The sequence below is a fragment of the Capricornis sumatraensis genome, chromosome 12 (assembly GCF_032405125.1).
Source record: "Capricornis sumatraensis isolate serow.1 chromosome 12, serow.2, whole genome shotgun sequence".
Classification (NCBI taxonomy): domain Eukaryota; kingdom Metazoa; phylum Chordata; class Mammalia; order Artiodactyla; family Bovidae; genus Capricornis; species Capricornis sumatraensis.
Genome location: NC_091080.1, coordinates 28,112,389 through 28,124,990, shown reverse-complemented (window position 1 = coordinate 28,124,990; position 12,602 = coordinate 28,112,389). Strand labels below are relative to the sequence as shown.

Sequence of the window (12,602 nt, the reverse complement as noted above, 5' to 3'; positions counted from 1 at the left end):
TCCCTTTTGTACAGTTCTTCTGTGTATTTTTGCCACCTCTTCTTGATATCCTCTGCTTCTGTTAGGTCCACACCATTTCTGTCCTTTATTGAGCTCATCTTTGCATGAAATGTTCCCTTGGTATCTCTAATTTTCTTGAAGAGATCTCAAGTCTTTCCCATTCTGTTGTTTTCCTCTATCTCTTTGCACTGATCACTGAGGAAGGCTTTCTTATCTCTCCTTGCTATTCTTTGGAACTCTACATTCAAACGGGTATATTTCCTTTTCTCCTTGCTTTATGTCTCTTCTTTTCACAGCTATTTGTAAGGCCTCCTCAGACAGCCATTTTGCTTCCCCCTATACCTCCCAGCCCCAGGCTAAAAGCTTCCTACCCAGGCCCACAACACCCTTACTCCATTTCTTAACCCACAGCACCCTTACTCCATTTCTTAACTCAGCTGTCTGCTCTAAAAGGTCAGTGACTCAGTGGAAGAGAATCTGCCTGCAAATCAGGAGACACAGAAGCTGTGGGTTCCACCCCTGGGTCAGGAAGATCCCTTGAAGAAGGAAATGGCAATCCATCCAGTATTTTTGTCTGGAAAATCTAACGGACAGAGGAGCCTGGTGGGCTACAGTCCATGGGGTCTCAAAAGTCCATGGGGTCTCAAAGAGTCAGGCACAACTGAGTGTGCACAGGTTTTATAGTTGTATTTTTTTGTGAGGAGTCATATGGTATGGTCTCCCTCCATATTACCAGAGGTACAGATTCCTTACAAAAGATTTTTCATCTGAGGAATTGGAATCATGAGAGTTGTTCTGCATTTATAAAAAATTTCTCTGGTGGCTGTGAGAGAAACAGTGTTAAGGTAGCCACACATGTGTGTAGATCAAGAGGAAAAATCCACAGAAGTCCACAAAAAAGACCATTTTGAGAATAAACTACCTGGTCTATTTCAGTTTACAAAGATATAACTGAAAAAATCTAACACAGTCTGAATATACTGAAAATAAAATATCCAAATCTCACCTCATCATCTACTGGCATGATAAACTGCTTAACAGATTTAAGAGGCCGAAATGTCTGTAAGTCATTTGGCCCAATGCTTAGGCATGGTTCATTTTAAACCACCCCTAATCTTCCAGATTTCCAGAGGACAAGATTTCACTATGTTTTTCAATAGATTATTTAGCATTTTATATTCATACATTGCCTGTTAATCTCTCTGGGATGAAAAAAAAAACAGAAGTGTGCTTATGCCTTCTTAAAGTTATTCTGTTCTTGATTTACTATTTCTCAAGACTGTGCAGTAAAGGTACTCAACCCTTTTCCCATGTAACCATTAAAAGTAAAATTATGTTCTTTCTTTCATTAAATTACCAATGAGTAAAGTAAGTAGCATCTCACTTGTTGTTTCCCTGTGAATATGTTCTCATAAATATCCTCAGTTCAGTGACAGATTCTGACTATAATACAGAAACAAAAAACCAAGCAGGTTTGCTCTGATTCTTGATCTGGATTTTGGTATCATAGGTATGCTGAATTGCTCTGATTCTTGATCTATATGTTAGCAATGTGGGTACATTCTATTTGTAAAAAATCCTTTTTAGTACAACTTGTGATATATGCTTTTCTGTATATACGTTATACTTCAATAAAGAAAAAAATCCTACAGTCTGTGAAAGCTCAAACTTATCTATGGTATGCCCACTCTCTGAAGTGTTAATTATTCTCACAGGAAAGACTCACATATTATGTTGTGTGGCATGACTTATGTTCATAGTTACCCACCACCACTCTGTTCTGTTTATGATTAAAACAGCAGTATGTATTGATTTTTTAAAAATTCAAACACTAAAAGTAGTCTATAATCTCATCCCCTAGAAATACCAAAGTTAGAATTTAAATTCAGAGGCTTATGAAGTCCACACTACTCTATTATTAAAAAACTGTACCCTTGACCAGACTTTGTGCATGTTACTTTTCCTCCAAAAATTCTCAAAAATAAAGGAATATTGTTTAGAATCCTAGAATACCAGTAACTGAACTCAACAGGCTTGAACACAAGCAATTTTCAACAGTAAATTTCTACTACTTCCTCTATAATTTTCAGAGCTCATATCTCTTCTATATCCTCACAATATCTACCTCAACGCCAGGCATATAGCAGATGTGCATCGACAGAAATAAAGTTCTCTAAAAGAAATAAGAATAGTCACTTTCAGATGATACAGTAATGTCTTGATCTCAGTTTCTAGGAAAAGCGGGCATGGCACCCTCTGAAAAGCACTCTGTTTACTCCGTTTATTGATCTATGTGTTTATTTTTGCTACTTTCACTGAACCCCCAGATTCTGAGAGTTTTCTCCTAACTACTCCTTTTTTTTACAAAGCAGAAGCTTTTATATAAAAGACTTACCCAATTCAATCATAGCAATACAATGTCTATCAACTTCCCCTACTTCTCTCCTTTTCTATCCTCTCTGTCTATACAGCAATACAAGAAAAGCACGAAGAAACAAGTTATCTCTTAGCCATTACATTTTTAAAATATAAAAAAATTTAAAACTACGTTTACATGAAGATTAAGATTCTAATATAACTAAAGCCTTAATTTTTTCACTGTCATTTCTATATGCTGATAGAAATGAAAAGATGTAAGCTTAGCACGCAACAGTTTCAAAAGAAACCAACTGTATATCAATCTACAAACCTGATGATTAACAAAGTATTGCCCAACTATGAAGATTTAAAGAGCATAAGAGAAGTACTTCATATAAATGTTTTATTATTACTACATAGGAAATATAACCTTTCTTTAAATAAAGCTTTATCAATAGCTTATATGCTATAAATAGACTACCTAGAATATTCTTTTTGCCCATACAGTGCTATAAGCAATAACTACACCTGTGTAGATTTTAGATTATGTTTAACAAAGGGACAAAAAAAATCAAATTAAATTGAAATAAAAATTTGTACTTTTAAATCATCTCAATAGCCTGTCAATTTTTTAAAAATTATTCTGTTGAAATTTAAGACCAGACATTTAAATTTTCAAACATGACACTCCTACTTTAAATAACGTCCCCAAATACATTAAAGAATTCTGCTTTGTTTTGAAGTGCCAAGCTTTAAGAAAAGCAATTCATAATAAATTCCTATATGAGATAGTCTGGAGAGCTCAAAGACACATTCTATTGATAATATTTCACTTGATTCTTGGGCTCTACTTGGAAATCATTAAATCGCATATTTGCTCGAGGGAAATTTTAACAAATACATCTCACTAACAGATAACTGTTATCCATATGCATATAAACATCTTTAACTATTTCAGCTAGTTACTTACTGAGAGCCATGCAAGGGACTCCATGATCCGATGTTCACATCGTTCTAAATGTTTAATCATTTCTCTGGTCAGGTTGGCTTCTGCTTTGATGAAACTTTCAATCACTTTGTAAAAATCAAAAGCTTTTAAGTTAAATACATTCAGAATCCATGGGAAGGATAGATCTGTCCCAGTATCCAGGCTCTGAGACATACTTCCTAAAAATGAAAGAAAAACATAACTTAGGAATGAAACAGAAAGTCTTCAATTACATTATTTTTCAGTTCAAAGGTTTTATTAAACAAAAAATTAAAACACACTAGAAAGGCTAAACAAAAAAATTTATTTAAAACAGAATTTTTTATTCTGGAGTCCACAGACTCCTAAGAAATAGGCTTCCCAAGTCTGAGGGCATATGATGTATGTCTCTTTTAGACAGAAGGCTCATAGCTTATATCAAATTTTCAAAGATTTAAATATTCTAAATTTGTATCAGGGACAGGCTTAACATCCAACCAGTAATGCACTGGCATATCCATTTAACTGTCTCATTAATCGTTGATAAAGAGGGGAAGTGATTGTTTAGATTTTGATAATTTGGTTAGAAAAATCTGTTTCAATTGTGCATTTCTTGGTTATATTAGTTATGTAATATACGTGTATCCTTAGACAAATTTTTTTCTTTTGTTTTTTACAAACAAAACTTTTTTGAGAGTCGCAAGATTATTTGCAAAGTAATAATACATGTTGAAAATTGTATTTTAAAAAACCACTATTGGTGCCTCTGTTCCATTTATCTGGCAGATTTCAGTTCCAACCTTTGGTCTCATAACCACTGAATATATATATGTGGCAGTGCTTCCTTATCAGTGGAAGCTGCTCAAGAGTACTTCTCAGGGATTTTACTATCTCCTAAGTCTTTAAAAGGGGGTTAACAGGTACATTTCCTGGACTCAGTATAGACCAAAATAGAGACCTCGTGAAAGCATTCCCAAGATGATTTGAAATAATCCAAGTTCACAAGCCGATCTAAGGTGACCAATTACATTCTTTCGTATATAATGATTTAAATATGCATTTCTTCTCCTTAACTTCTCCATCTCCTACCCTCCTAAAAAAACCCACACAACACCTCAGATAAGTTTTTTAAAACTTTAAATTGAACTAGAATGTTTATTTACTAAAATTTAACTTACTGCTATAGGTAGCCATTACAACCTCAAGAGCGCATGCCAACAAAGACATATGAAAGATGTTGTCATTCAGGAGTTTGCTAAAGGAAAAAAAGAATGATTTTTGTAACATTTACTTTTATAAAAAAAAAAAAGAAATTGTTTTACTAAAACAAAAATTTACCTAAAATTTTGAATGGATAATCGTTCTTCTTCCTAAAACAGATTTAAAAAATTAACTGAAGCCTTCTTTGCATTAGCAATTAATTTTTTTTTCTATTATGTTCTTTTAAACTTACTGATTTAAGCATGGATTCCATTACTCGGTAATACAATCGGACTCCAAGTTTGTATCGCTACAAAGAAATAAAAAAATATCAGATCCCACTATTTTAGAAAACATAACAATTACTAATTTTTAAAAAGTTTTGCCCTGAGACACATCTCTGACCCTTCTTAGAAATATGGCTACCAAGAGAGCACAAAAGCTAGCTTGTCTAAAACTGAGGAAACTGAAAGTGCTGGTCACTCAGTTGAGTCCGACTCTCTGCGACCCCATATAAAATGACGGTTTTCACATTCCTGATAAATTTTCAAGAGGAGGGGTCCAGTATATGGTTTTCCTACATTCCTACTTCAGTCTACATCGTAACAGATATATATGTACTAAGAATATATTATATGTTAGTGTTAGTTGCTCAGTCATGTCCAACTCTCTACGACCCCAGGGACTGTAGCCCACCAGGCTCCTCTGTCCATGGGATTCTACAGGCAAGAATACTGTAGTGGGTAGCCATTCCCTTCTCGAGGGGATCTTCCCAACCCAGGGACTGAATCTGGGTCCACTGTATTGCACACTGATTCTTTACCATCTGAGCCAGTGGGGAACCTAGTACTGTTCTAACCATTTTACACATGAATGCAACACTTCTGTGACCTAGTACATGTAGTTAAGATAGCTCTCCAGGATTAAGAGAATAGTACCTTTCCATAAAGCTGGCAAAGGCAAAAATCAGATCTAAAGGGTCTTATCAGCAAAAAGTTTTAATCAAATAACTAGTTTCCATTAGTTTAAAAAACAGTACAATTTTAAATAAACACAAATATACACCATAATCCTTCATTCCAAATTATGACCAAAAGAACTTTTAAATATAATTGTTTAAAATACAGATGGTATCAAAATATAACCTCATTACACTAAAGTAAATGTGTATAGTAGATTACAGTTTTCAAATATATTTTATATATTACCTCAGTAATGCCACAAAGTAAAGCAAATATAGAAACCTGACAGTTCATATATGAAAGAGCCAGATATGAAACCAGGGCTCGGATCCAGAGCCCATTCTCTTGCCAAATATTAGTTTTAGATTTTCTGAAATAATAACAGCAATAGTAAAAGTAACATCATTCAATAATACCACTAATAAATGGCATGTATAATATTCCATTCATTTATGTATGTGCATACATAATATTTCATATGTATAAAAGTTAAAGAATATACACCAAAAAGTTAATATCAACAAGATTTTGATTTTTTTTTCACTTGTACTTTCTAAAATTTGCATAAGTGTTGTAAAATTTTCTACATGTTTCTTTTTGGTTTCTGTAATAGAGTAAGGAGAGCTAGCCCATAAAGTTTTTTCCAAATAGCATCATACACAGCTGACTAGGATATGGTATATGGTAGCTGCCAAAATTTTATACTATTAGATAGCATTTACACAACTTGGACAGATGCTGCATTTGAAATTATTTACTATACAGTGGTACTCATCAAAATGAGTTCAAGTTACCTGTGATCCAATTTCCATACATCCTTGTCCCACAGCTTTAGCAAATTTCTCTTTAAAGATGTCCCCAATATCCTTCACTCTTTTCAGGATACTTTCCTTTGGATTCACTGTACAATTCTTTAAGAAGGAAAAATAGAAGTTAAGATAGAGGATACTGTCTAACCAGAGAATTAACACTTTCTGTTCTATAATAGCATGACATTAATTTCAATTGTTTATACTTTGAAAACACTTCACAATAAATAAGTAAATACAACTACTGAAAATATGAGAAATATAAAGCATTCCATTCTGGGATGATAGGGACCAGAAACTACTAGACTACAACTAAAAAACCCCTATTATCTAAATTTTCTGCTGGCAATTTAGGAAAGATTTGTTAGCCCTTCCCTTAGCCATCAAAAAACAGCCTCATAGATTTTACAACTGATACCAAAGAAAAAGAGTTATTCATAAAAGATACAAATGAAAGTACTGCATGCTCAAGGAAATTAATAGTTAAAATATTCATACTACTCAAAGCAATCTACAGATTCAAAAAATTCCTGTCAAAATTTTAAGGTATTTAACAGAGTAGAGCAGCTGTATATAGAACCACAGAAAACCCCAAACAGCCAAAGCAATCTTGAGAAAGAAGAACAAAGCTGGAGGCATCAAACTATACTGCAAAGCAGTAATCAAAACAGTTTGCTTTGGTATAAAAACATAGATCAATGGAAGAGAACTGAGAGCTCCAAAATAAACCCATGCATATGATCAATTAATTACCACAAGAGTCAATAATACAAAATATTAAGTAAGGAATGGGACAATTTCTTTAATAACTGTGCTGCTAAAACTGGATAACCAGTTTCAAAAAACTGAAATTATACCACTATCTTACTCTACACACAAAAATTAACACAAAATGGATTAAAGACCTGAACATAAGACCTGAAACCATGAAACTCTTAGAAGAAAACATGGATGGTAAACTCCCTGTCGTTAGTCTTGGAGATATTTTGGAATTGACTCCCCAAAAAAAGGTAACAAAAGCAAAATAAACAAGTGGAACTATTTCAAAGCAAAAAGCTCTGTAAAGGAAAGGAAACTATCAACAAAAAGAAAAGGCCACCTACAGGATAAGAGAAGATATTTGCAAATAATATATCTGATAAATGGTTAATAGCCAAACATAAAAAGAACTGATACAACTCAGTACCAAACAAACAAAACAAAAAACTAGCTGATTAAAAAAGAGGCAGAGAACTGAATATACATCTTTCCAAAGAAGATCTACAAATGGCCAACAATCACAAGAGAAGACGCTTAACAACTCTAATCATTCCCTGGAGGAGGGCATGGTAACCCACTCCAGTATTTGTGCCTGGAGAATATCATGGACACAGGAGCCTGGAGGGCTACAGTCCATGGGGTCTCAAAGAGAAATGGCTAATCATCAGAGAAATGCAAATCAAAACCATAACGGGATATCGCCTCACACCTGTTTAATGGTTATTACCGAAAAGAGAACAAATAATAAGTGTTGGTGAGGATGTAGAGAACAGGTAACCCTTGTACACTACTGGTGGAAATCTAAATTGGTGCAACCACTATAGAAAACAATTTGGAGACACATCAAAAAATTTAAAACAGAAATACCATAAAATCCAGCAACTTCACTTCTGGGTATTTATATGAAGAAAATGAAAACACTATTTGAAAAAATATTATGTACCCTTGTGTTCACTGCAGCATTATTTACAATAACCAAGAATGAAAGCAACCTAAGTGCCCATCAATAGATGAATAGATAAAGATGTGGTATACAGGTATTCCAAATAGGGAAAGGAATACGTCAAGGCTGTATATTGTCACCCTGCTTATTTAACTTATATGCAGAGTACATCATGAAAAATGCTGGGCTGGATGAAGCACAAGCTGGAATCAAGATTGCCAGGAGATATATCAATAACCTCAGATATGCAGATGACACCAACCTTATGACAGAAAGCAAAGAAAGAGCCTGTTGATGAAAGTGAAAGAGAAGAGTGAAAAAGTTGGCTTAAAGCTCAACATTCAGAAAAAAAGATCATGGCATCCAGTCCCATCACTTCATGGCAAATAGATGGAGAAACAGGAGAAACAGTGACAGACTTTATTTTGGGGGGCTTGAAAATCACTGCAGATGGTGACTGCAGCCATGAAATTAAAAGACGCTTCTTACTTGGAAGAAAAGTTATGACCAAACTAAACAGCATGTTAAAAAGCAGAGACATTACTTTGCCAACAAAGGTCTGTCTAGTCAAAAATGTGGTTTTTCCATTAGTCATGCATGGATGTGAGAGTTGGACTATAAAGAAAGCTGCTGCTGCTGCTGCTAAGTCACTTCAGTCGTGTCCAACTCTGTGTGACCCCATAGATGGCAGCCCACCAGGCACCCCTGTCCCTGGGATTCTCCAGGTAAGAACACTGGACTGGGTTGACATTTCCTTCTCCAATGAACGAAAGTGAAAAGTTAAAGGGAAGTTGCTCAGTCGTGTCCGACTCTTCGCGACCCCATGGACCGCAGCCTACCAGGCTCCTCTGTCCATGGGATTTTCCAGGCAAGAGTACTGGAGTGGGGTGCCATCGCCACCAAAGAACTGACGCTTTTGAACTGTGGTGTTAGAGAAGACTCTTGAGAGTCCCATGGACTGCAAGGAGATCCAACCAGTCCATCCTAAAGGAAATCAGTCCTAAATATTTATTGGAAGGGCTGATGCTGAAGCTGAACTCCAATACTTTGGCCACCTGATGTGAAGAACTGACTCAATGGAAAAGACCCTGATGCTGGGAAAGACTGAAGGCAGGAGAAGGGGGTGACAGAGGATGAGATGGTTGGACGGCATCACTGACTTGATGAACGTGAGTTTGAGTAAGCTCTGGGAGTTGGTGAAGGACAGTGAAGCCTGGCATGCTGCAGTCCATGGGGTTGCAAAGTGTCAGACACAACTGAGCAACTGAACTGAACTGGACTGATACAGGTGTATGGGCTTCCCTGGTAGCTCAGCTGGTAAAAGAACCCACCTGTAATACAGGAGACCCCGGTTCGATTCCTGGATGGGGAAGATCCCCTGGAGAAGTGATAGGCTACCCAATTCAGTATACTTGGACTTCCCTGGTGGCTCAGATGGTAAAGAATCTGCCTGCTGGAGAATCCCCTTGGATAGAGGAGTCTGGCGGGCTACAGTCCATGGGGTCATAAAGAGTCAGACATGACTGAGCAACTAAGCATAGCACAGCACATTTAAGTATATATATATACAATGGAATATTATTTGGTGGCAGTTTAGTCACTAAGTTGTGTCCAACTCTTGCAACCCCATGGACTGTAGCCTCCCAGGTTCTTCTGTTCATGGGATTCTCCATGCAAGAATACTGGAGTGGGTTGCCATTTCCTTCTCCAGGGGATCTTCCTCACCCAGAAATCAAAACCGGGTCTCCTATACTGCAGGCAGATTCTTTACCGACTGAGCTATGAGGGATGACCCATTCCCTATGAGGGGATATTATTTGGCCATAAAGAAAAAAGAAATCTTGCCATTTGTGACAACAAGTATGGATGTAGAAAATACGCTAAATGAAGATCACACAAAGAAAGCAAACATTATATGATTTCACTTATATACAAAATCTAAAAAACGAAACAAATGAACAAATGTAACAAAACAGAAACAATCATAGACACAGAGAGCAAACAGAAGGGAGGGTGTGGGTAAAGAGAGAAACAGGTGAGGATGACTAAGAGGCACAAACTTCGAGTTACAAAATACATGAGTTATGGATATGAAATGTACAGTGTGGGGTATACAGCCAATAATTATGTAATATCTTTGTATGGAGACAAAAGGTAACTAGATTTACTGTGGTGATCATTCTGAGATGTACAGAAATACTGAATCACTATACTGTGTACCAGAAACTAACCAAGACTTGCAGGTCAATTATACTTCAAAGACAAACAAACTCATAGAAAAAAGATCACATTTGTAGTTACTAGAGGCAGGGGACGGTGGGAGGGGGAACTGGATGAAGGCAGACAAAAGGTACAAATTTCCAGTTATAAGATAAATAAGCACTAGGGATGTAACACACAATATGATAAATATAATTAACACTGCTGTATGTTATACATGAAAGTTGTTAAGAGAGTAAATCCAAGAGTTCTCCTTACAAGGAAAAGAATTTTCTTCAGTTTCTTTTATTTTGTATCCAAATGAGACGATGGATGTTAACTAAACTTATTGAGGTCATCATTTCATGATGTATGTAAGTCAAATCACTATGCTGTATGTGTAAACTTATACAGAGCAATATGCCAATCATATCTCAATAAAACTGGTAAGGAAAAAATGTCTATAGCTTCTAATATTTTACTTACACAAGTAAGGAAGATGGCACTGATTTTTAAAATGAAGAAACCAAGAAACAAATTCAGAGAAAAACTTCATGATTTTCAAGACATGCCCCCTCTGAGACAGGCAATTTGTAGTGTATGCAAAACTTTGCAGCGAAACTGTTGCACTCCATTTAATGTTAAACTTTAAACTAAGTTCTGGAAAATATCTCTGAGGCAGAATTTTCTGCTCAATAGAAATAGTTTAAAATAAAAAAGAGGTCCTACATACTTTAAATGCTGGAGGAAATAGCAAAAACAATATTTAAGGAAACAGATTATCATTCTTTTTACTTATATCATTATCCCTTCTAAAAGTTCTAAGTAACTGAGTACCTGTGTTTGGGAACTATTCTTGTGCTACAAATTACCCAGAAATAAAAACTTTATGCAAATTAGACAAAGAAAATCAGTTCTGAGCCAACACAGTTATGAATATGATGACAGAAAAATACTTTGTTAATCCCTGGGGGGGAATATAAGCAGGAAGACAACAAAGACAACGACAAAACCACAGGCAGCTTATGATATTAAATAGAATGTTAACCAAACAAAGCACACAGTTACTGGATAAGCCAAACTTTAATAAGTCTTCAAGCCTCATCCAGCTTCCACAGAGGAGCCTTTCAGTCAGTCCCAAGCCTCATCTAATTTTAAAGGAGGAAAGGAACAAGCATGCAATACAGACACTAGCCTTCATTCTCTTTCTTTCTCACTCCCTTTTTTTAAGGGGAGGGAGATAGCAGGTGCCTTTCAGATATCAAACTCAGGGTCTATCAGGAGTATATACTGTAATGCACACAGGGCCATACAGTAAAAATAAATGAAAATGGACTAAATAAAAAAGACTGCAGAGATATGACAAATATTAAATCCTATCTAATGTCACATTCAAAGGAAGTATCTTAACAGCAGCCAGAGGGAAAAGACAGATTAACTGTAAAGAAACAATATTTGAATTGACAGAAAACGTCTTACTAGCAACAATGAGAGTCAGGAAGTAGTAAAGTAATACCTTCAAACTACTAAGGGAAAGTAAAGGTCAACCTAAAATAGAAGATCCACGTAAACCGCCTCACCAAAAATAAGAATAAAGTTATTTTAAGCAAGAAATAAAACACAAAGCTTGTAAACTCATATCAAACTAACTCTCACTAAAGGAATTATTAAAAGATGTATAGGGGCATGGAAACTCAAGAGGGAGGCGATATAGTTATGACTGACTCACATTGTTGTTCGGCAGAAATCAACACAACATTGTAAAGCAATTATCCTCCAATTAAAAAAAAAGATGTATCTGAAGAAAGAAGAAAATAAAAATGGAAGAGAGGTCTAAGCTGCAAGAAAGAATGGTGAGCAAGACAAACAGTACACAGGAGAAAATCTGAAAATAACACTGTCCAAATAAAACAATACTACTACTAATATCTAATTTGGAATTAAAAAGAAAAGCAAGAAATAAGATAATAGACAACTTATTGGGAAATGGGTGTTTAAAAAAACAGTATTTTAACTTCTAATTTCTAATTTGTTTGCCAAGATATCATAATAAAGTGTTTCACATATGGCTTACATTAAAATAGGAAATCAGATTTTCCGATGGTTGATCACTTGCTGAGTTTAAGATCATCATTAATTGTTGGATAGTATTCATAACAGTCCTAGAAAAAAATATGAAGAAATGTTAAGAAATGAAGTAACAAAAAGAATAAATGACTTGTATCTATGTCATAAGTTACACTTATCTTCAATCTCACTGTTTCTTGTTAATCTTTAAGAAGTTCTCTGAAATAAGACTTTACAAATCCCTTAGTGTACTGCTGCTTATAAGGAATTAATGTTTTAGTTAGATCTTTAAGAATTGATATGGTCATAATATGCTTATAATTTAAAAACAGATATGC

The 12,602-nt window shown here is 35.3% G+C and overlaps 1 protein-coding gene across 3 annotated transcripts in view; it reads right to left on the bottom strand.

The window, feature by feature from the left end:
- Positions 1-12,602, bottom strand: part of RB1 (RB transcriptional corepressor 1) — a 118,926-nt gene that overhangs the window by 55,919 nt on the left and 50,405 nt on the right. For 2 of the 3 annotated variants that reach the window (XM_068984304.1, XM_068984303.1), the window contains exons 12-17: positions 12,272-12,359; positions 6,282-6,398; positions 4,779-4,835; positions 4,664-4,695; positions 4,504-4,580; positions 3,329-3,525 (exon numbers count right to left, since the gene is read on the bottom strand). In XM_068984304.1, the coding sequence (XP_068840405.1) occupies positions 3,329-3,525; positions 4,504-4,580; positions 4,664-4,695; positions 4,779-4,835; positions 6,282-6,398; positions 12,272-12,359 (568 nt within the window). Of the gene's footprint in view, positions 1-3,328; positions 3,526-4,499; positions 4,581-4,663; positions 4,696-4,778; positions 4,836-6,281; positions 6,399-12,271; positions 12,360-12,602 lie in introns of all 3 variants that reach the window. The other variant, XM_068984302.1, reaches the window with a different exon arrangement.